Source organism: Enhydra lutris, unplaced genomic scaffold (genome assembly GCF_002288905.1).
Source record: "Enhydra lutris kenyoni isolate GAN:26980312 unplaced genomic scaffold, ASM228890v2 scaffoldscaffold2, whole genome shotgun sequence".
In the NCBI taxonomy this organism is placed as follows: domain Eukaryota; kingdom Metazoa; phylum Chordata; class Mammalia; order Carnivora; family Mustelidae; genus Enhydra; species Enhydra lutris.
In genome coordinates this window covers 20,574,696-20,599,225 of record NW_019154086.1, presented here as the reverse complement: position 1 = coordinate 20,599,225, position 24,530 = coordinate 20,574,696, and the positions used below count along the sequence as shown (strand labels likewise).

The 24,530-nt window shown below is 40.5% G+C and overlaps 1 protein-coding gene across 1 annotated transcript; it reads left to right on the top strand.

Annotated features, from left to right (window-relative positions):
* Positions 1 to 6,924: 6,924 nt before the first annotated feature.
* LOC111146966 (sterile alpha motif domain containing 7) lies at positions 6,925 to 23,332 on the top strand. The gene is made up of 7 exons (XM_022502746.1): positions 6,925 to 7,010; positions 7,890 to 8,014; positions 11,376 to 11,454; positions 12,593 to 13,224; positions 14,295 to 14,416; positions 19,511 to 19,621; positions 23,135 to 23,332. The coding sequence occupies exons 1-7, from the start codon at positions 6,925 to 6,927 to the stop codon at positions 23,330 to 23,332; spliced, it is 1,353 nt and encodes a 450-aa protein (XP_022358454.1).
* Positions 23,333 to 24,530: the final 1,198 nt, after the last annotated feature.

The following is a 24,530-nucleotide window of genomic DNA, read 5'->3' as shown; positions in this document are numbered from 1 at the left end:
AAATAAAACACATTAGACTTCAGAAAAATAAATCTTTATAAAGAAATGCTCAGGTTTATCTATAGATTTTGTTGGCTTCATTATTGCTAACAAGATGTTAGCTAATAAATTCTTATTTGGCTGAAGTTACTAAAGAGTAACTAATGATATACTGCCCATGCCAAATAAATAAATACTGGCATACTCTGTTTTTGTTTTTGTTTTTTTTTTTTTTAAGTAAAAGTAAAGGGAAGTTTATTTAAAATAAAGTTAGCTCAAAGTTGTATGTAACTTTCTTAAATGTCTTCTCATCTTCAAATAGATTAAGTCCCTGCCTCTGTGTGTTGCTACTGTACATTTACTATGCATTATTATTTTAATGGCCTTTCATTGCTGCAGATAACTACATTCCAAAAATTGTCATGATGTATGGACTATGAAATGTCAGAGTAGAAATTTATAGAAAAAAAAATTGAAGAACAACCCATGATCATCATGAAAACCACTATGATAATATCTCTTCACTCATTCTTAACAACAATCTACCTAAAATATCTAAAATTCAGGTTGGTTCTATGGGTACTGCTCAATTTCACTTTGGTTCTCATACAAATTTATATATGATGGGTTTTGCCTCCCAATCCCTTAGAGAAAGTGAACATGATTTATTCAAACTATAGTGGCTCATAAGTTATATCAAAGTAGTGAAGACATGACATCATTTCTACTTGCTTAACAATGACAAAGGTTTTAGTCTTTTTCATTACTACACTTGCAAATGTGCCTAGCACTTTACAGTTCAAGGAGGCATGGAGGGCGGCAATGACAATGAGCTTCCAGAGCAAAAGAAAGGTGAGGTGAGGGCAGCACACACATCATCAGTCTTCACTGACGCAGGATACCCATTGTGATGTGGTGTACTTAGCAAAGTGCTAAAGCTATATGCCTTTCAGAAAAGTGAAATTTATTTTAGGGCCGCTGCCAAGTGTCTCAGGATTAAGTGCCTTTGGTGGCAGTACTGCTCATCACTGCGGTCCTAACTCATTTCATTTAGACGGGGCTGGTGTAACAGAGCAAGGCTGGTTATTTAGAACAAAAACTATATCTAGCTATCTTCTAAAGTGGGATGTTCGTGGCATGATTCAAACAGGTAGAAGAGAAGTCTCGAAGTCTCTTCCCTACCCTTGGCGAGGATGGGGAGGGGAGGGAACATGCAGAGACCCAGAGTCAAAGGCCCATTGAGGAGAGGCGCTGAGCAGAGTCAGGAGGGTGGTCTAGAGGTCCTCTGCAAAATGAAATGGGAGGAATGTTAGCATTGTTGGGGGACCTGCTGAGAGAATGCCGAGAAAAAGAACGAGAATCCGGGGCCTGAAATGTCAAAATTCCTCAAAGAAGTATTTTACAGTGGAGAATTTAATGTCCAATTTTAAGTTGTTTTTAACACAACACTCTCTGCTCCCTCCCACGTCACCTCCAATTGGCCAACATCTAGGTAAAGTTGGCTATGCACACATTTACCTTGTGTGGGTGGATTTATGTGGATACTGAGAGAAATGGAGTGCATTCAGAGTCCGTGTAGAGCAGTGATGGGGGAATAGCTATAGAAGGTGGGCCATGGGGCAAATGGGGAACCCACAAGTGCATAGACTCAGAGCCAGAATGCCCAGGAGGATAAAATCCTCAGAAATGGTCAGAGACCTTGCAGAAGAGGAAAGATGGGGTCGAAGGTGACATCAGCTTTTCAGATTTTAAGGAGCAATATCATTTGTCCTGTTTTAAATGGCCATGATGCACATTTGGGGTAAAGATGTACTTTAAGGGACGCCTGGGTGGCTCAGTTGGTTAAGCAGCTGCCTTCGGCTCAGGTCATGATCCCAGCGTCCTGGGTTCGAGTCCCGCATCGGGCTCCTTGGTCATCGGGGAGCCTGCTTCTCCCTCTGCCTCTGCCTGCCATTCTGTCTGCCTGTGCTTGCTCTCTCTCCCTCTCTCTCTCTCTGACAAATAAATAAATAAAATCTTTAAAAGAAAAAAAAAAAAAAGATGTACTTTAAATATAAGTATTTCTTCCACTTGAAACGAGCTTGGATAATTTTAGAATTCCCTTGTCATCTCAGGTAATTATGTATATCTACAATTAGAAACATTCTATTTTATGTCAATTTATTCATCTAGTCTTACATTAGGCTTTATTCAATTAACAAATGTATTTTGGATATCAATTCAATTATTTACATTTTACACACTATTTTACGTAATTATTTTTTAAAACTTTTTTCTTATTGGATATAAAAATAGACTTTTCACACTTCTAATTGTAACTGTGAGAAATTAGCTTGATTGTTCTTCTCACAGCAAATTTTTCTGCTATAGGTACTGATAATGAAATGCTTTTATGTCGCTGCTTGGCCTTTCTATTTTTTAAAAAACATTTTCCACTTATTACTTTTAAAAACTGAAAATATACTTTAAAAAGTGTGAATTACACTTTAGCATTAAAATGCTGTTCAGAACCCACATTAATGTAGGACAGCTGGACCAGCGCATGTATGAAGCTACTAAGGATTGTTTTGTACCTTAAACAAAAGAGCCCTATATCTCCTGCTAGTTTTAAGAATTTATATTTATTTTTTTTCCGAATTATAGAAACATTTAATTCTACTAACCCGCCCTTCAAATGCAAAAACTTACCACAGACAGAGTTATAACTTTAATAAATGGTCACGGGGTAGCCAACAAGAGACGGAAATAGAATCAAACTGACACCTGGCTCCTGAGCACAAGGCAAGCATTCAGTAAGTATCTGCTGACTGGGCAAGAGCTTTAGTTCATGAAGTTCATGTCTTACTACTACTTCCCTAATCAGTTGAGACAGAATCAGCACTGGCTAAGTCGTCTGTGTGCTGCCCAGAGGGGTTTGCTGAGGGTAAGAGTCTGAAGACAGAGATTAAGGAGTCCTCATCCTCCTAAAGTGCTGGGCATCCAGGATTAGAGCTCTGGGTCAGGGAAATCCTTCCTGAATGCAAACCTAAGCACCGGTCCCCTCGAGCACTTAGAATTACCGGACACACTGCACTCTCAGTGCCTACCCCCGTCTGCATGTGGACTCAAGAGCATTTCATTGGCCGTGCCTAAGTGACCTTGGTTCACAAGTTGTCTGATGTTTCTAAAAATAGAAGAGGATACCCTGAAAATGGGAAAGGTGACATCTAAAGACTTGTGAGTTTTTAAAATGTCATCTTGGTGGGGGGGAAAGACGTATGGGTTGATCCCATGACTCCCCAAACGGTAAATTTGTAGAAACCTAGATTTGGAGCTCAAGCACGTACCTTACTGATGAAGGGAAAAATCTGGTCAACCCCAGAATATTTCCCTGGAAGTCTCCTGATAGCATTTGCTTTGAAATATAATTTGATTTAGGGTGATGAAACTATTCTGTATTACACACCAGTGACAGATGTACATCATTTTACATTTGTCAAAAATCATAAAATGTACAAAACTACGAGTGAGCCCTAAGGTTCACTGTGCACTTTGGAGGCAGTGATGTGTCAGTGTGGGTTCACTGATGGTGCTACTTTTCCAAATGTACTATCCTGGTACAGGCTGCTGCTAGTCAGCAAGGTCATGCCCGTCGGGCAGAGGAAGATAAATGGGATAAATGGGAACTCCCTGTTCTGTCTGCTGGGTTTCGCTGTGAACCTAAAACTGCTCTAAAAATAAAGCTTATTAAAAAAAAAAATATATATATATATAGATAATATAGTACATAAAAATAAATATATGTAATAAAATATTTATTTTTATGTAATATATTTTAATAATTTAATTTGGTTATAATTTATATATAATAATTTATATAATCTATAATAATTTAACTGATTTTAATTTATCAATTAAACATAATTTAATAATTATATATAGTTTCTATATGATTTTTATACACACACACACACACACACACACACACCCTCATGATCTAATCACCTCCCAAAGAGCCATCTCCTAAGACCATCATACTGGAGATTAGGTTTCAACACAGGAATTTGGGGAGAGGGCAATAAAAATTCTATTAAAAAAGTCTATAGCACTAAGCAATGATATTTTTTAAAAGAAAATTTGGGCCCCATAAATATGATGGTGGTAAGTAAAAAAGCATTTGCTCACATGTGTGAGGATGAAAAGGAACTAGGGAAGCCAAGTGGAGCCGAGAACACTCAGGTGTAGCAGACATCAGTGACTCCTCCTCCTGGGGGCCTCTGTGGCTTAGGGATACTTCTCTAGACATTGGAAATAACTTACATTTTAGGTAAGAACTTGGAGAATTGTTTTAAAAAATAATAAATCACTCTATCAGATGTGTAACAAAATTTTATAGATCACATTCAATCTCCTTGGTTGGCATTGCAAAAAGAAAGAAAGCCAGACCTAAGGACCATAGAACCCAGAACAGTTATCTTACCAAGGAGGGCTTTAAATTAGATTTAAATTAGATAAGACTTGTCTCTGATACCTCATTTCTTCATCCCTGTTGACCCAATAGCCTTGAGTTCCCTGCTTACTTCACTAAATGTGTGCCTGACAGTGAAAAAAAAATCCTGCTGTGTTGTTACAGACAATGGACCCTACAGAACCTCGTAGAAATATGCCTATGCCTGGTGAGCCTGGCACTCCAGAAGAAAGGCATTTGTACCAGTTATCTAATGGAATGACATCAGATGGTAACCACATCGCCTCCTCAGCACTAGACACTGTTGCTGCCCTATTCCATACCCCTGGGCCCCTTCCAAGTTCACCTACCTCTCCCTCTCCTCCTCTCTTTCCTCCTGATTTGTCTCCAACATCACAGAAAATGCAGGATAAACACGATATTTTTTAATTTTAAAGATTCTCACTCATTCATGAGTAAATTCAAACTTCTGCCGGAGACCATTTATGACACCAATCAAAGTTCAGGAGCACCAAGTTGCGTCCCACATTGTTCTTCTGTGAAATAAACAAGGTGGGAGAAGATGGTTGTGCTCCTGACCTCACATGGGGAACCTGAGATCTCACGGCACGAACAGGGTCCTTGCCAGAATTCCAAGTCAGGTCTGACACAGAGCTCGCCTGTGTTCTTTGCTGGCGTTCTCACCATGGCTGGCTAGCACCTGGCAGGTATTTTTATTCTAATCCTGACGGGTCACTAGCCTCTCTGAGGCCACTATCAGAAAGGAAACGATACTGATATGACAGAAATACAGTGAAAATAAATCAACATAAAGAAGTTTTTTAAATATAGGAATGGCAAAAGCCATTGCTATGTGAACTGTGGACTTGATCAGTAGATTTAGGTTTAGAAAGAAACTAAAGAAGTGATTGCTTATTTCAATACCATTGCAGTTTTGGTTTTTGAACTATATGAGCATATGAACTGTTTAACAATTAAATCGAATATACATATGAGAAAGGAAAAAAGAAAGATCACTACTTTGAAAAGCAGAACATATTCTTCCTAATTTTCTTTACTAAAAACATAGCTTGGGAGGGGATGTCCCTGGGTGGCTTAGTCAGTTGAACGCCTGACTCTTGGTTTCTGCTCAGATCATGATCTCAGAGTCATCAGATGGAGCCTGGTCGGAGGGCTCTCAAGTCAGGCTCTGCACTCAAAGCAGAGTCTGCTTGAGATTCTCTCCCTCTCCCTCTACCCCTCCCCCAGCTCTCTCTCTCTTTCTGAAATGAATAAGTAAAAGCTTAAGAAATAAAAAACAAGGGGCGTCTGGGTGGCTTAGTCGATTAAGCATCCAACTTTGGCTCAGGTGGTGATCTTGGGGTTCTTGGGGTCCTGGGATCGAGCCTCCGTCAGGCTCCAGGCTCAGAGGGGAGTCTGCTTCTCCCTCTCCCTCTGCCTCTCCCTCTGCTCATGCTCTCTCTCTCTAAATAAGTAAATAAAATCTTTTAAAATATGAAAGTTAATTAAAAAATAAAAGATAATTGTAGGTATTTTGAATTTTTTTAAATGACAATTGAGGATGAAGGAAAGAGAAGCTAAAATGATCTGCTTGACTAGTACTTCTTTAATATTTAAAATTATTCAAAGGACATTAATAATTAACAGGAAGATGTAAAGCAAAATATTACCCTTTAAACAATGGTCCCTTTTTCTGATCACTAGGTTCTGCAGATAAAGTTATGAATCCTTGTGTTTATGTACATTTGGATATAACTTGATCACTTGTTCTAATTAAATATGGTCTTATCCTGTATCCACTCTAACTAGATATATTTTTAGCCATTAAGAAGATTTTCCCCTTCTTTTCTGTTTTATCAATTAAATAAGAATATTTTTCTGAAGATTGAACATATGGGAGAATATATGCATTTGTACCTCTGAAATAGGAATATAAAAATAAAAATAAGGGGGGAGGCGTCTGGGTGGCTCAGTTGGTTAAGCAGCCAACTCTTGGTTTCTGCTCAGGTCTGATCTCAGGGTGGTGAGGTGGAGCCCAGCATCAGGCTCTGTGCTCAGTGCAGAGTCTGCTTGAGTCCCCCCCTCTCTCCCTCTGCTCCTTCCCTTTCTAAAATAAATAAATAAATCTTTTTTAAAAATCAAAATACATTGTAAAAAAGGAGGTTGGTACTTCCAGAATCTTGCAAGGCTGGTTTAATTTTATTATTGCTTGTAGTGTGATGTGGTATTTCCTGTGGGCTCATTAACAAATTCCAAGGACAAACGGATAAATGACTAAGTTCTACAGTTGTACCTGGGTGCTTAAAATGGAGGGGCTTTTATGTAATTTAAAGCTTATTATAGCAGTCTCCCCAAATGTGGGGGAAATATAAAAGGTGTTCATTGTGTTCAAGAAAAATTCCAATAGTTCACAAAAAGTAGAGTTACTTGTTAACATATCTATCTGATCCCTTCTAGAACTCCATCAGTGGCGAGAGATATTGATGATAAATCCTATGATGGCCATGAACCCTTTGTTGACAGCATCAGGGCAGCAGAGAATGCCACTGGTTCCTTCACCATTTGAGCCTCCAACGGCAGACAGGTATTTCTTTCCAGTATACTAATCTGGTCTGAGGAGAAAATGGGTGATCATTAACTTTTCAAATAATAATAACTCCAGTGTTGTTTCTTGACTAATGTTATTTCCCTGATTCGTGTCCAGTGCAGTGTCCAGTCAACACACTTCCTGCCACTTCCCATTTGAGAACTGCTTGATATATTCACTCAACACATAGCTGATGAGCACTTGCCCTGTGATACCGAGAGAGGAAACACAAGCAGGGGAAGCGGGAAAGGGAAAAGCAGACTTCCTGTCAAACAGGGAGCCCAATTTGGGGCTCGATCCCAGGACCCTGAGATCATGACCTGAGTTGAAGGCAGGTGCTTAACAACTGAGCCACCCAGGCTCCCCATATTTTGACATTCTGAGAAAAATGTCATATCCATTGTTTATTGTTCGTGGAGCATCAATAATAAATTTGGATTTCTTGAGACCACTGAAGTTTGGCAAAATAAATAAATTGTCACCCAGGTAGTCAAACCCTGACCCCAGATGGCAAAACCCAATCCAAAGTATGTCCAAAACATGAGGAAAGAATGTAGTGGTCCAAGCGGTATGTTGGTCACGGGAAGTCAGAGAGTGGTATTGATTTGATTAGATCTTGTTTCCAGACATTCTTAAAACGTTCTCTTCTTGCTTTATCTGTTGTGCTATCAGCTGAGTCAGTCCTTCCTTAGTAGTTCTTTCTTACCACATTTCTACTTAAACCAATAGAGGCTGCAAGATTTTTACATTTCATTTTGGGAAGAGATGATAGAATTCTGTCTGGCAATTAAAAAAGCTCACTGTCTATACAATGGGAAATTTGTACTATTCCAACATCATTTTATCTACTTTTTCATTTTATCTTTTTTCCCCTAGAGATTTATTGCCTTCCATCGTAGCTCCTCCCGACCCAAGACAGTTTTGCATTCCTTCCCAGTTTGGATCTTCTGTTCTACCAAATGCAAATGTGCCGAACATGTTGTCTAATCGTGTCTACTCAGGTATGGGCAAAAAACGGCTCCAGTCTGTGGAGCAACTGTGACCTGGGTGGCTGCTTTATGCTTGCCATCATGCCATCAAATTTAATGCTAAGTTTTGGTGGCAGAACTCTGTGGCGGTAATGCCTGTAGGTTCTGTACTTGCAACCTAGATTTAAATCATGGTTCTGCCACTGTGTGCCTGAGTTTAAGTTACTTAACTCTTCCAACCATCAAGTTACTGGTGAATAACATGAAAAGGTGCACTATTACTATCTGTCTTATCTTACACGTGAGGAGCTAAGGAGGTCACGAGGAGATGAGATCTGAGAATTAAAGGGGTTTAGGGCTGTTTGTCTATGTCCTGACAGGTCATTGTGGGAGTTCGCCTTTTATTCTGAGTAAGAAGCAAAGCTTTTGAGGAATTCAAGCAAAGGAGGCATGTGGTCTGACTTACATTTTACCAGGATCACTCTGGCTGCTGTGTCTGGGACAAACTTGATAGGATCAAAGTTCTGAGGATAAACTGATGGGAGTTAATGGGCTATTAGAATAGCCAAAAGATTGTGAGGGGTTGGCCCTGGGTGGTGACAGTTCAAGAGCAATATGTGGTTGGATTCTGTAATTATTTTGAAGGTAGAAATAACAGGTTTTCTTACAGTTGAGAAATTAGCTGTGTGAGAGAGAGGTGTTAAGGAGGACAGCAAAAATTTTGGTCTGAGCAATAGGAAAGGCAGAATTTCTGTGTTGAGGAAGAGTGTGAGAGGAACAGAGTTCTTGGGGGTGGAGAGATGTCCTAGGCAGAGTTCACTCCTATTATGTTTGAGGCGCCTAACCGACCATCAGTGGGAGATGTCAGGAAGGCAGTTAACTCCCAGAAAGGACTTCTGGAGACAACCTGGAGATATAATTTTGGAAGTCATCAGCATAGATGAGGCTAGATATCACCCATAGAACGAGTGCAGATAGAGGTTAAAAGGGTGATTCTTAGGACACAGAAAAGATCCAAAAGGTGAAAAGGAACAAGCAGGGAAGAAACAGGAAGAGAAACCAGTGAGGTGAGAGGAAGCCCAGGGGAGCCTGGTGGCCTTGACAGCAAGGGAAGAAGTTGTAAGGAGAGAGAGAGAGCATCTATGTGAAGTGTGCCAAGTAGATGAAAACTAACGATATATGACTAGATTTAGCTAAGAGGAGTTCATTGGTGATCTTGATAAGAGCAGTCAGTAGAGTGGTATCAGTGAAAACATGACTGGATGGGGGCTTGAGAGAGATTAGGAAGTGAGAATTTCCTCACAATACTGAAGATCAGACTGATGTATCTTATCTCCCCAAAACTATATTCGTGCATTTCTGTTTGTCCTTGCTCTCCAGTTCCAATAACTCTCAGTAGATAAGAACAATGTGAGTGAAAAGTTTGACACAAGAAGAAGTATCATTGGCGTCAGGGCTGGTGAAGACCAGCCTGCCTGGATTTGAACATGTTGTGCATGGATCCATTACGGTGGGATTGGGTAGACAAGCCAGGGCCAGATATGAAACTAGACACACTCCCTGGAGTGATCCAAGGACCAAAAAGGCTGTCCCAACAGCTGATCCAGATAAAAGCCCTTTCTGGCAGCAAGCACCCAGTAAATCTAAGCCCATCGTTACAGGCAACACATAAACAGACAAGTGAAATAGTTTCATTGCTGACTCAGAGAGCCTGTCTTGGATAAAAAATCCAGAAGCTGCCAATATTTGGATATACACAAGCAAGTTGACCACCTGTCTCAGGGACATAGGTCAGGTCTCCTGCCTCAAGGCTGATGCGTAGCAGAGTGAGCAAGGGAAAAGTAAGGGCTGGGTTCTACAAAAACTGAGTTACTAAGTTAGCAAGCAAAACAAAAACTAAGACAGAAATCTATTTCAAAAACTAGATGTTAGGTAGAGTGGATTATTACAGCTGGACTAGCACTAAGTTTGATGTCCTCTATTTGGGAAAGAGAAAGAAACTTGAAATAGGTTTGATGGTTCCAAATTTCAGAGGGTCCTAGAATCCAGGTAATTAGAACTGTGCCCTCTCTACTGGACTTCTCATGAGAACTTTCTCTGTATCCTTTGCCAGTACCTCCTGGGTTGAAACTTTCATGCATACCGGCTCCCTAAAGAAGAATATTTTGAAGCCACTGCATTATAAAGATATAGAGCTTTAGAGTTAGGAAGATTTTAGAGGTCACCTCATTTAATCTTTTAATTTTACAAATGACAAATAATCTCCTTTAAAAAGATATAGTATGATTTATTTCAAGATAGGTTATTAATAGGAGTTAAAGGAGATCTTCTAGCTTAGTACAAAGTATGTACAAGAAACAGTTCTAGCCTGCATGATACTAATCCCCTTGTTAGGGAGAATAGATTTTCATATGTAAAACTATCAGTGAACAAAACTATATTTAATAAGTACAATTTGGGTGTCTATTATGTTAAAGAGTGTTCTGTAGACCTGTGCTGGTCTGTGAGGAGGTTGTGTAAATAAATACATATATAGAGAAACTTTTGCAATGATTTGACAGGGTAATTCTCTATTGATCTAGTAATTTTTTTCACTTGTATTTGTCCTTGTTTTCATTTCAATTTTATAAAAGTTCATTTTGTTATAATTTTTAAAAGTATTGGTCCATGATGGGTAGAAATTTTAAGAGAAAAACATTTCCCTTTACCATAGATGGTTTGAAAAGCAACATATAGACACTAAGTGCATTAGGAGTACAGAGAAAGAAGAAAGTCAATAGAGGATAAAGTTACGAAGCAAGAATACAACCTTCAAATCTGTGATGTGGCTGTTATCTCAAGATATTTTAGAACACTACACAAAGAACATAATTTCTACCCAACATCATTGAAAACATTTTGGAAAAATTATTTTCCTCAGATACACAAATAAGTCCACATAGAGAGCTTTATATCCTACCCATTAAATCACTGCATTTATTTCCAGACATTTTGATGCATAAGAAGCACTTATTTATTTATTTTTTTTTAAGGTCAACTAATTTCTCTTATAGCAAAAAAAAAAAAAAAAAGTTATCCATTTTTACTTCAAAAGCTAGAAGTGAAGAGATCCACAGCTCATTTAATCTTTTTTCCTTTTTGAAGTATGGCAGGAAAATGTCACCAATCATGAGACCCATACTTAAAGAAAAATAAAATTATCTAGTATTTATCATTCCATCACCAAAGTGACCCTAAAATGCTGAATAGCAATTATCTGATACTGTTTCCAACATTGTACTCTACTGGAGGGTTTTGTAGATGCTGTTTTAAATCATTAAATTTTTTTTGTATTATTTTAAAATAAACATTGTTGATTTGTTTGTGGGGTGAGATGATGGTTTTCTTTTTTAAGGTTGGGGCATTTTACCACCTGAATCCATAAAGGCAATGGCCAGAAGAAATGAAATGATTCAAAGGCAGCATACTGCCAGGTAACATCACAGTGTTGTTTTATTTATTTTCTATTCACTCACTTGTTCGTTTATTCATTTGTTTTAGACACATAGATAAATAGACAGAAAGATAGGTAGACAGAAAGATAGCTAGATGACAGAGATAGAGATAGTTTTTGTATACATACACTCATTCATTTGTTATATCTGTTTATTTGTATATATTATATATACCCTAATCATACACATATTATATTACATATATTTGATAGATTTCTGATTATATGCAAAAAGTATTTCATATACAAACATAGATTCAGGCTGGTTAAAAGCAAGATTGGAAATTATGTAGTGAAGCTAAGCAGGTAGATCATAAGAGTTTAATAATGCCTCACAGTTAAAATGCCTACTTGTGATGCCTCTGAAATTCATATCAGCCCTTCTCTTTTAAATGACTTCAATTCTGCCCAAACATAGGAGCCACGCTTGCCAACTCCACTTCAGACTCTGTGAGCAGAGCCCAGACAGCCCCACGTCAGTGGCCCCCCACAATGGCCTTCTACTGTAGCAACTGGAAAGAAAAGACAGCAATAATGATAGGGCATGGCCCTGGTGTGCAAGAAGGCATTATCCTCAGTTTTCTCACCACTAAACCCCAGTGGGTCCAGGTGATAACCAATAAGCAAAGTAAAGTAAGCAAAGCCCTCAACAAGTCCTCCTACACAACCCCTGCTGGCTAAATTGATTTATAACAGTTGAGACTTGCATTGACTTACTGCCTGCCTTGAGTCCCACTGTGATTATAGTACAGGGTTTAAAAACCTCTTTCCAGAATTTTAGTTTCTTTGAGGATTAATCTCTGGCAAGAAACTACCCTCTGCTATGTTATCCCCATTCCTGCTGAATTTGCCAGACCTATTAGAATTAATGCTTTAAAAACTGGCCTTGCCTTTCCGTTGAGAGACTGAACCAAACCTCTCACCCTCAGATCTTTATTCCAAACTCTCTTTCCCAGTGAATTTTGGGGGAGCTCATGTTTCCACCCAACACACTTCAGATAAGCAGTGTGAAGACTCAGGAAAAGCGAAGGTCCCATCTCAGAAAAGGCAGAGGTCCATTAAGACTGTATTTCTAATGGTTTTCTTCAGGTGTATAAAATATATTGTTCTGTTTTTAGGATGGAAATGGAAATGCATGCCATTTACCAACAAAGGAGAATAGAAAAAGTGAACTCCAAGGGATTAGCAGGCCTAGGGATACCATTCCTCTATGGCTCCAGTGCGCCACCTGCCCCAGCCCCCTACCATGGCAGAAGCATGCTTCCTCCTGGTGACCTGCATTTTCACAGAAGCACCCTGAGAAATCTTCAGGGAAACCCTACGCTAGTGGCAACTGGTCCACATTTTCTAGAGAGCTGGAGTCAGAAATGTCGTCGTCTCAGGAGAGGTACAGGGAATCAGAAAGTTCTAGACAGCGATATTGAGAGCTCCAAAAGTCAAGCAGAAGAAAAACTCTTAGGCCAGACTCATGGGATTTCCTATGAAGAGGATGAATATGCAAAGGAACCAGAGAATGAAGCTCTCAACGACCAGAAGTCAAGTGAAACCAATGAAAAGCCAACTACAGCTCTTGCCAACACCTGTAGGGAGCTTGAGCCCTCCCATAGAAAACCTTGGGGAGCTCATGGTGTGCCTCTAGAAGCAAAGGCCTCCTGGGATGGTGCTAAAGAGAAGCCTTCAGAGCAGGGCTTCTCAGCCTGTGGGGAAAAGAATGGTGTTTGCCCTCCAATTCCTCGACCAGTTCTGCCAGGTAGGTGTCAGAGGCCAATGGCAGATCCTAATGAGCCACAGGTCACCAATCCCTAAGTTATTCCGTAATGCTCTATACTCATCATGTTTCCTTCTCTCTTTTCTTAGTTCTATTGAGAACTATGTCTTTTTGAAGTCACTTCTATTATGTTAGCTCCACTAAAGCCATATTAGTGACATTCTTATCTATTCCTGTGTAGCTATAGAGAGAATTTTCAGCAAAAGCTAGGAAGGCAAGGGTAAGGAAGGGTGGGGAAACCTACCAGCATTTTAAATTAAAATTTTAATTTCATTGGCTGCTAATTTTTTCAACACACAATAGAGGGACTTCTTGCTTTAAAGTAGGAATTCTATCTCCCCTGTATTTAACTGTAGAAAACTATGGACAGTGAAACAGAAACATTAACTTTCAATGCCCATTACTGTGGTGATACCTTCTTACCTAAAAGCATTAGCACACTACCCACCCCACCCAAACACACACTGAATAGTTTTCTAGAACTTCTTTAGACAAAAATATTTTAAAATACTGGGATTTGCCTTACAAAGTGTTAATCTGCCATTTTTGAATACGTATCTAAATTCCCATGTCACCTAGAAAGCATGATAAATCACAAAACATTATAGAACATGATAGTGTTCATCTGGAGAATGAAATCCACATGGCATGTCTCTTGGAATTGCAGAGAAACAGAGCAGTCGGCAACTTCTTTGTTTATTTATGATAATGCTGTCATTAAAGATCTTTAGGGGAAGAAAAAGAAAGGAGATACTCAACTTTTAAGAAAATGTCTCTCAGTCTATGGCCATACCACCCTGAATGTGCCCGATCTCGTCTGATCTCAGAAGCTAAGCAGGGTTGGGCCTGGTTAGTACTTGGATGGGAAGAAACGGTCTCTCAGTATCTTTTAAGGAGCCTATACATAGATCTATAGGGACCTAAAGGGACCCTCTGTGATAATAGATAGAATATGAGGAAATTAAGGTACAGTACATGAAACTGTACTCCTAGCTTCCCCCTTTTCCCTGGAAATTTTATATCACCAAATAATTTCCTTTCCATTTTTAAAGGAGCACACCCACTGGCTACAATTGGGGAAAACGTGTCCTTGGATGAAGATATTCAGAAATGGACTGTGGATGATGTGTACAACTTCATTAGTGGCCTTCCAGGTTGTTCAGACTATGCTCAGGTGACTTAACACTGAAGTGTTTTCATGAAAATAAGACACTTATAGGAAATATATTTCCTTCCTAATGAGTTCTGTTGAACATGTATTTTTCTCTCAGAGAGAATTCCCAATAATCTGCCCCTTCGTATGTCACTGGTTGATGGGACAGGAGCCTGGGATCCGTGGAGCTTGGGTCTAGTCCCCGCACCCCATTTGCAGGGGAGGCTGGGAGAGCCATGTCTGTCTGGCTTGTTTCTGTTCTATCAAGACTCCCAGGAGGTTGGAATTCACCCCAAATTAAAAGATTCAGTGGACAAACATCCCAAAACAGGGAGAAATGTCTACTACATTCCCTAGTCTTCTGTATAACAAATACTTTGGGGGTACACACTTCTGTACCAGAAGTTTAAGGCTACTCATAATAGGTAATAGAAATATATTCTTCATTCTGAAAAGGGTAACAGGACAATAGATCTGAAAAAATAAGTTAACTATTCTAAAATCCTATATGTATGCTGGGGCAACATACAAAAGTGCATACACACAGATAATTAAATCTGGTAGATAAAATACTATTTTTTTTTTTTTTAGTTATAATGAACTGTCAGGACAGTTGGTAAGAAGACTAGTTTCACTCATATGGGAAAATAGGTTGGCCAGTTTTTAGAGTTTATGTCAGTGCTATATTTTCATACATAAATTTTATTTTTGTAAGTGCTTTATTTTTTAAAATATTGTATTTGTTTATTTGAGAGAGAGAGAGAAAGAGAGCACAAGCCAGGGGGAGCAGCAGAGGCTAGAGGGAGAAACAGATTCCCTGCTGAGCAAGGACCCCTGATGTAGGACCCTAAGATCATGACCTGAGCCAAAGGTAGTCACTTAACTGACTGAGCCACCCAGGCATCCCTGCAAGTGATATAATAACACAATTTTAAGTAACAATTTGCCTAGTAAATCTGGTGTCATTATCTTTGGTTTATATATTAAAGGAAAAGAAAGCAAGGAAAGGACATTATAATTTAACATAATTAACAGATGTTAAAAATAACTTTTTTCAGCTCTCAGTATTATGATCATTTTTTACTTCATTGTAATGCTGTCAATTCTTCTACATTTTCTTTTTTTTTTTTCTGTTTATGGGACTTATGGAAAAATTAGTGTAGTCATTAAGAGTATGGCTTATGAAACCAGAAAGTACAGGTGCAAATCCTGGCTTTCATGTTTTCTGGACATGTGACCTGGCACAAGTTGCCTATCTTCTCAGTACACAGTTAATCATCTGTAAAATGGGTATACTTGTATAATATATTCTCAAAGGATTGTTGTAAGCCATGAAGAGGGCCTCACACTTTATAAGTACTTGATAAACATTAATTTCATCATTCTATCAGAGGCTCCTCAAGAGAACAGAACCACAGCTTACTTATGAAGCAAGCTGTATTCTTCAAGTCACCCACCTTGTCTTTTTGCATACTTGATGAAAATTCCTGTCTTGTTCTCTCCTATTCAGCAAGTATAACATTATTGTGTTACTAGTCATTCACCATGGGGTAATCACTTTTTAAATTTATCTGTTCCATGCATCAAGTGCCTCATCAACCACTAGGAAAGTTACGAAATTTTGATAACAGCCAGAAATAAGCAACCCTGTGTGTAATGAACATGTGATCTCTGACTTCCAGTGGGCAGAATCTATTTGAACCCTCATCGTTCTTTTTTTTTTTTAAAGATTTTATTTATTTATTTGTCAGAGAGAGAGAGGGAGAGAGAGCAAGCACAGGCAGACAGAATGGCAGGCAGAGGCAGAGGAAGAAGCAGGCTCCCCGATGAGCAAGGAGCCCGATGTGGGACTCGATCCCAGGACGCTGGGATCATGACCTGAGCCGAAGGCAGCTGCTTAACCAACTGAGCCACCCAGGCGTCCCGAACCCTCATCGTTCTTAATCAGACATAGAAGTGCTCTTGATAATAACCACTCTTGTGATAAATGTCGCCACGAGTGCATTTCATACTTTATCATCCTCCACGTCCTCTTGCGGACACATAGAAGTCACATAAACACGAGTACCCCAAACTTGGCTGACTCATTATCTCTCACCAACAGGATGTCAGTGCTCCTTTCCCCACCCTGAGAAGCAGTACAATTATTTCTAGGTGTTTCTCAAACGTGGTTAGGATCAAGTTCTGCTCTCGCTTCCTCATTAGTCTATTGCCTCCCTGGGACTGCTGGCAAAATCAGCCACAGGAAGGCCACTGCCTTGCTGGGCATGACCCGCCATGCTCAGTGACAGTACAGTGTGCAGAAACAGAGAGAATGTCCCTGGACAAAACAGAGTGCAACAAGCATCAAAGCAGCATGGCTCAGGCGCAGCTGCCACTAAATCCCTTGTCTAGTATGTCACAGCCTGGGGCTACCCCGGAGTTGCACTCCCTGTCCTCCCCCCACATCCCGAACCCTGTCCTCTTTCTCATCTCTGCCTTAGGTGGCTACACAGCAGCCTCCCACCACCTGCCTCCTGCAGGTATCAAAAGAAATCCAGAAGAAAAGAACCACAACTAGAACCCGAGGCTCCTATGCGAATGAGTTCTTTTAAACAGATGTAGAAAGAGGGTTGGTAGCTCACTTGTTCAGGGATGTCCAGGAGACGTTCCAACACATCTTATTTGTTTGTTTTAATGTTCAGTTAGTCACTGTACAGTACATATCATTAATTTTTGATGTAGTATTCAATGATTCTTCTTTGTTCTAGGTGACTCAACGGTAAAATATTCTCTGTCTAAAAATAACTGAAATCACTAAAATTATGTGTATGTTTATAGGGTGCTCTTGGCCTCAACTACTGCGTAGAAAATTAAGGGGGGAGGGACATCCAAGTGACAGTGGAAAATTCTGCAACTTTGCCTTGGGGCCAGGTTCTACCACCAGAGCTGAGGGTCAGGCCCTGCCTGCCAACCTGCCTGGGTTTGAAAATGTATCCCTTCCCTGAAGAGAGAGGCGTCTGACAGTGAGTTTACCAACTGAGGGGGTTGGTGAGGTGGAAGTGAGGCAAAGGAGGAATTTCCAGGAGAAGGCCAGGAACCAGAAAGAATTTAGCACAGTTGGGATTTCGAGAGTAGTCCCTGGCAGCACAGAGAACCAAGGTAGGACAGGTGAGAATGGCAGGACAGGAGGCTGGAATAGGGGAAGGTGCCAGGTCACCAAGAGCTGGGGATACCCCGTGAGGGTTTATGACTTTATCCTGAAGGTAGTTAAGGTTTTAAGCATGAGTGGCATGCCTAGCTTTTTATTTCAGAAAAGTCACTTAGGTTGCTTTTATAAAAACAGGTTGAAGGTGGCAAGGCTAGTGGGGAAGCCCTAGACCCAGGGTAGCACCAGATGGGTGGGTAGATGAGAACACCATCTAGGACGCCTGCGTGGCTCAGTCAGTGAAGCATCTGCCTGCGGCTCAGGTCATGATCGCGGGGTCCTGGGATCAGGCCTTGGGGAGTCTACTTGTCTCTCTCCCTCTGCCCCCACACCACACCACTGGTGTGCTTGCTCTTTCTCTGAGAGACAGAGAGAGAAAGAAAGAGATAAGATAAATAAAATCTTAAAAAGAAAAAAAGACAACTATCTAAAAGGCAGAATTAGCATGATTCAGCTTCTAAGTCTCAGGGAGACTTTGGCATAGAGAGACATTCACTGAAGCCAAAGACTGAGGTAAATCAGGAAAACCTAAGAGGACCTAAAGTAGAAGCCTCAGAAACCCAAACACAGAAGGACTCGGACAAAGAAATGGTAGCCTCAGTAGTGACTGGGGAGGAAAGGCAAAGAGTCCCCAGGAGGAAGATGCCTCACAAAGGCAAGGAAGACCATTTTTCATGAAAAAGTGGTCAACAATGTCAAATGCAGCCAGGAGCACATCTGTGGTTAGGTTGCTGGGCAGAATTAGAAGAAGTTCGTTTTTGGTGTTTTGGGGGTTTTTTTAAAGATTTTATTTATTTATTTGAGAGAGAGAGAGAAATAGCAAGAGAGAGCAAAGCAGGAGAGTGGGGCAGAGGGAGAAAGGGAGAAACAGGCTCCCCACTGAGCAGGGAGTCCCAGGACACTGGGATCGTGACCTGACCTGAGGCAGATGCTTAACCGACTGAGCCACCCAGGTGCCCCAAAGAAGTTCTCTTCTCTCCTCCCCTCTCCTCTTCTCTCTCCTTTTCTTTTTCTTCCTTCCTTCCTTCCTTTTTCCTTTCTTTCTTTCTTTCTTTTCTTTTCCTTTTCTTTGCTTTCCTTTCCTTTCCTTTCCTTTCCTTTTCTTTCCTTCCTTCCTTCCTTCCTTTTTCAATTAGGAAGTTATATGGTCTGCTAAAAATGAGGGAGAATTCTGTAAGGTCTTAAGCTTGAAGAGTGTGAAGAAAGCTTGAAAATAGAAAAAAACAGATCACATCAGTAAATAAAGGATTGCTGGGCAGGTTGAAGCTGGAGATCATGAAATTTCAGTGCTGCCAGTCTGCCCAGAGTTTTTGATTCACCTTTTTATCTGCCTGGAATCTTTGTCCACCAGCAGCCTTCCTAGTTTCTGGAAGAAAGGAAGGCATGATGGCATCCACTCCACAGTCAGAATAGAGAGGGCCCCCGGAAAGGCCCAGAATGATGGTTCTCACCAGCATTATCTCTCCTCCCCTTGCCATTCGTCCAAGGCAGTGGACAAAGGCTGTATCTGTCTATGTGAGAAGTGAAATTTGTCTGCCATTATTTTTACCCACAACCCTTTACTCAGTCTGTTGTGCATTCATTGAATTGTCCAGCAGCATTTATTGCATATCTACTACATGCCAGCCATGGCATTACAGGGCCACTGGTAAATAAGACACTGACCTGCCCTCAAATAATACCTACTCCAGGATGGACTTGAGTCCCATAAACAGAATTATAATGTGCTCTAAGAGTAATGAAAGAACACAGACAACTTGCCACCAGAGCACAGGAAAGAGAATAATATAAAATGAGAGATTTTATAATATTTAGTGTCAGCCTCAAGCAGTCTTAATGTTTCCTCCAAAACTTAAATACCTATATATAAAACAAGAATTTTTAAAAAACGCATAGAGACAAAGTTAACACGTTTTGTGTTTAATAAGGTATTTAAAGATCATGCAATTGATGGGGAAACCTTGCCGTTACTCACAGAGGAGCATCTCCGAAGCACTCTGGGATTAAAGCTAGGGCCGGCACTAAAGATTCAATCACAGGTATGGTGAGTTCTTGTAACTAAATATGCATTAATGGTATGAGACTTAAGAGAAATCTGTTGTTTAATTTTTCTCCCGTTGTAGTATGCGCAATACCTATTTGACCTCTTTATGAAAAATTGCCTCTGTGGGTGGGGACATGATAGGAGCGAGGGAACCCGAAAGCTTTGGATGGAGTAGTGGTACACGTTCCTAGCTATAGCTGGAAGGCACAAAGCAGTGGTGTGCTGGTTAATGCTTAACAACTAGTTCTCTTCAAACACAAAATGTACGCTGATTTGTAGCATTTCATTTCTATAGGGCAAAAACCCCAATCTGACTGACAAACTCCTAATGTAATGCCACTGAATACAGAATTGGGAAGAAATGCACAGCAGAACCCCATTTGCAAATATTTTCTCTATATGAAGGGACCTAAATGAACTCAGGAGTAAAGATAATAATAAATAACAGGATGGGGCATCTGGGTGGCTTAGCCAGTTAAGGATCTAACTTGATTTTAGCTCAGGTCATGATCTCAGGGCTGTGAAATTGAACCCCACGTTGGGCTCTGTGCTGGGTGTGGAGTCAGCGTAAGATCCTCCCTCTCCCTCTGCCGCTCCCCCAGCTTGCATGTGCACAGCCACTCTCTAAACTAATAATAGTAGTAATAACAGTAAGGTAATTCAGTAAAAACAATTAAGAAGTGATGAGTTTTTGAGTATTTATTACTCGAGTTTTCAATATAATGTATTTAATGGTAAGTTTACCATAATTTAACTTCTAATAATGCCATGCTTACCAACTGGCTTGCAAACTTCCAAGGAGTTTCTCAACTGGCTCTTGAGACTGGAACAAGCTAACTCTAGCTCACTACTTCTTGCCATCTCCACTGCTTCATTTGGGACTAACGCTCCATTATCTGTCATTGGATTACCGCTTTAGCCTTCTGTTCTCTCTGCTCTGCCCTTGCCTCCCCCAGCATCTAGTCACAAAGCAGTTAAGGATGATCCTTCTAATACATGACAGATCATGTCTCCCTTCTCAAAAGTCTGCCTTAGTTCCCCATCTCCTTTAGAGGAAAAGCCAAAGATATCTGTATTATTTGTGCTCCTCTCCACCCACCACTATCCTTAAATTCCTGACCTCATCTTCTACTTATGTACTCTCCCTCCCCTGCAGTTACTGCTTTTGACCAGTTGCCTCTAGACGCTGCGTGAACGTGTGGGCACGCTCCACCTTAGGGCTGTTCCCTCTCCGAGATGCTCTTCCTCTGATATCTTCATGCTTTCTTCCCTCCTCTCCTTCATCTGTGCTCCACATACCTGCTTAATGAAGCTTGCTCAGATCACCCTATTTAAAAGTGTACACAGCCTAACCCCCATGCATACTGCTGCTATCCCTTTTCTGCTCTTCTTTTTTCCTCCTTAGCACTTATAGATCATACAATATAACTCATTTATTATATTCATGTTTATCATTGATTTCCCCCACCCCACTAGAATGTAAGCTCCACGAGAGCATAGATACTTATCTGTTTTGTTGACTGATGTATTCTTAGTATATGCAAGACCAATAAATAGGTCAAAAATTATTTATTGAAAGAGTGAGTTTCCTAAAAGTGAAGCCAAGAAGCATCAGCTAATTCTTCCCAGAATTTATACAGGACTGCACTTTTCTACAAAGCTTGTTTTATGCAAAGTACAATGAGATTTGAAAATATCCTTCAAAAACCATTCTTATCTGCCTAAAAATTTTAGGGCAAAAAAGTTCTTTATTTCATGTAAATACTTTCATGTTTCCATTGGTATTCTTTTTTTCAACTTCTTATTTTGGAACAATTTTAGATATAGAAAAGTTGCAAAGATACTACAGAGAATTCACCCAGCTTTTTTTAACATTAACATCTTACATAATGTGGCACGTTTGTCAAAACTAAGAAATTAACATCAATACAATGTGGTCTTCATTTTTTAAAGATTTTATGTATATATGTATGTATGTATGTATGTATGTATGTATGTATGTATGTATTTACTTAAGAGAGAGCCAGAGAGTGCAGGAGCAGGGGTGGAGGCAGACGGAGGGGAAGAGGGACAAGCAGACTCTCCGCTGAGCAGGGAGCCCAGTGCGGTTGATCCCAGGACATTCAGATCATCACCTAAGCTGAAGTCAGTACTTAACAGACTGAGCCACCCAGGCACCCCACATTCACTTTTAAATAATTTAGTTTTCTTTAATGAGGATACTGTATCTCTTGGCATACTTTATAATGACACTGCAGAATTTTTTCTCAAATCTGGTTTTCTTTAGCTTTAATTTATCATTTAGTTTTGTTTTGTTTTGTTTTGTTTTGGTCCTTACAATGTGACTAACTCCAAGTCATTCTTTTTTCCCCCCCTTTGACTATAGTTGTCATACAGTGTTATGTTCTCCAAGTCTTCTCGCTTGCCATTAGTATTAACCCCCAAATCATTTTCTGAGGGCTGTAGTCATTTCTTTGGCTCCCACCTGACATGTCTCAGTGCCTCCATGGAGCCCAGCTGAGCTCTAATGTCCAAGCTCCTTCTGCCTGCACAACAGGACAGAGCTCCCACAGGAGTTGTGGCAGAAGGTCTGACTGATGCCAGACATTCCACCAAATGGAACAGTTGTAGAGTCTTCAGGATTGAGAACTTCCAGGCATCCAATTGAAGTAGCAGAATTGGAAGGTTCTGGGTAACATCTGGAAGACCCAGGAAGTGAGCGGGCATGAATTCATCAATGGATAAGATAACAAAGTCTCAATCTCCAAAATGGGAAGCAGGGGCAAAAGTCCATTACAGTGAGCCCTGCTAAGAAGGAGGAGACCCCCTCAGAAAACCAGAAACTAAGAAGGTGGACCTGGACAAGGCATACAAGGAAAGGGATAGGAGAGGAAAGAGTTACTGGAATTTGAGAACCTAGATATTATTAGAATGGAAGAAGCTGGGTTTGAGCTATGATAATGCGAACAACATAGAAATCGCCTGGGTCCCCTTGAGGGTCAGGTTTGTGTAGGAGCCCAGTGGATGATACTGGGGCACTGAGGCCCAAAGTGGCAGTGTTTATGTCTCAACACTAAGCCAGCTTAAAGCTAGCTGTGTGCTGAAGTCGTCTAAAGAATTACAGCCTGGGCTTGGAGAGGTTACCAGTTGGCCATTAGTAAACATGGAATGGTGTGTCTATAGGATCTCTTACAGGACTGTTAGAAAAGGATGAGGTGGACTAACTCAGAATAAAATACTGGTATACACAGATGAACCACAGCAGACCCAGGAATGGGGATTTGGAAGTTACTACCCCCTTGATATCTAGTATTACAGTAATAAACACTGTATGCTACTGAGAGAAAGAAAAAGCCCACCTTGTCCTAGAACTGTGTCCCTCACAACTATACAGATGGACCATGCCTGAAATTACCTCAACCTCCCTGCCCTCTGTGGCTAAGCAGAGTATGTTGGGTTACTGGAAGAATCTCTAGCCTTAACTACTGTCACCATTTTGTCTTCAAAGGTATCTCAGCATGTGGAAAGTATGTTGTACAAGAAAAGTCTTTCACTTCCTACCAATACAAAACAAGCAATTGATCAACCAGCAGATACATCTCCTCTTTTGGATTTTAATTCCTGGGGTGATAATACATTAGACATCCCTTGTTCCCAGGATATAACAATTCCTAAAGAAATTGAACGAGATAGCATGAGAAATTAAAACCCTCAAGGAGCAAGAATGGTCTTAATCAGTTTTCCAAAGAGTCTAGGACATTCTGAAAGGTGTGTGAGGGTTTCCCGGGATGAGATGGAGGCTGGGAGAGAGAGAAGCCAGCCCTCCTGGAGCTCTTAGAGACCTTGCCTGAAAGGCTTCCTAAAGTGACCTCAGAGTGAAGTGGCTGGAGGTGTATCCTTGGAAGCAAATGCTAACTGAAGGAGAGAATTTGCAAACACCAAAAAAAGCTACAGTTGGATGTTTCCATGTGGAAATCTCTGAAGAAGCCAAAAGAACCTGTATTGCATAAAAGAGCTCCTTATGTCTCTTCACTCATTTCCCATCCCCCAATCCAGAAAGAGACAAAGGCAACCTCCAGCAGTTGAAAGGAGGTAGAAGAAAAAGTGGTGAAGTGCAAAAAAGGAGAAGGAGACGCTGACGGCAGGGCCCCCACTTTTTCTCATTTCAGGCTTCCAGGCTGAAGAAGGACCAAGTTAGGAAAGAACAGAAACTTGGACCTTTAAGTTCAGAGTGACTGTTACTCAGCATTTTCTTTCTGACATGGAACTATGTTATGACTAAAAATAACTCCTGGTTATCTGAGAGGGAGATGAAAAGCCATACTGCCCACCTCAGATTTCACCAGAGGGGTGGGGTAGAGTTATCTCTGCAAGCAGGTTTGAGTTGGCAGGAGGGAGGGAAGAAGATCAAAGTGGCTTTCTGCTTGTCCCTGTGGAGTGCCTTTCAACCTCCCATTTGACAGAAAGTCTCTGAAAGAATATACAAGGAACTGCTAGGAGTTAGCTCAAGGTGGGCCCAGTAACAGGGACATGAGGGAAACTGACTGCATACCCTCTTCTACGTTTCAAATGTCTAACAATGAGAATGCATTTTTATTTTAAAATTTACATTCAAAATAAAGAAACTGTAGCAGGCAGCCTCTGGGATAGTCCCCAATGATCCCTGCTTCCTGGCACTCATGTTCTTGTGTAATGCCCTCCCCTCTGACATGGGCTAGACTTACTGATTCTTTTAATGAACACAATATGGAAAACATGATGAATGTCACATCTGTCGGTCTGTCTGTCTTCCTCTCTCTTTGAAATCCCTACTCTTGAAGAAGCCAGCCTCTATGTCCAAAGGCAGCCCTGCAGAGAGGCCTGAGTGATTGAACATGGAAATGAATCTTCTGAGTTCTGTCAAC

What these genes read in the sequence shown, in the direction of transcription:
- LOC111146966 (XM_022502746.1), top strand. Translation starts at nt 6,925, where the DNA reads ATGGCCATGAACCCTTTGTTGACAGCATCAGGGCAGCAGAGAATGCCA. An exon ending in GTCTAATCGTGTCTACTCAG is followed by an intron (nt 8,015 to 11,375) that starts GTATGGGCAAAA and finishes TTCTTTTTTAAG; the next exon opens with GTTGGGGCATTTTACCACCT. An exon ending in GTTGTTCAGACTATGCTCAG is followed by an intron (nt 14,417 to 19,510) that starts GTGACTTAACAC and finishes GTGTTTAATAAG; the next exon opens with GTATTTAAAGATCATGCAAT.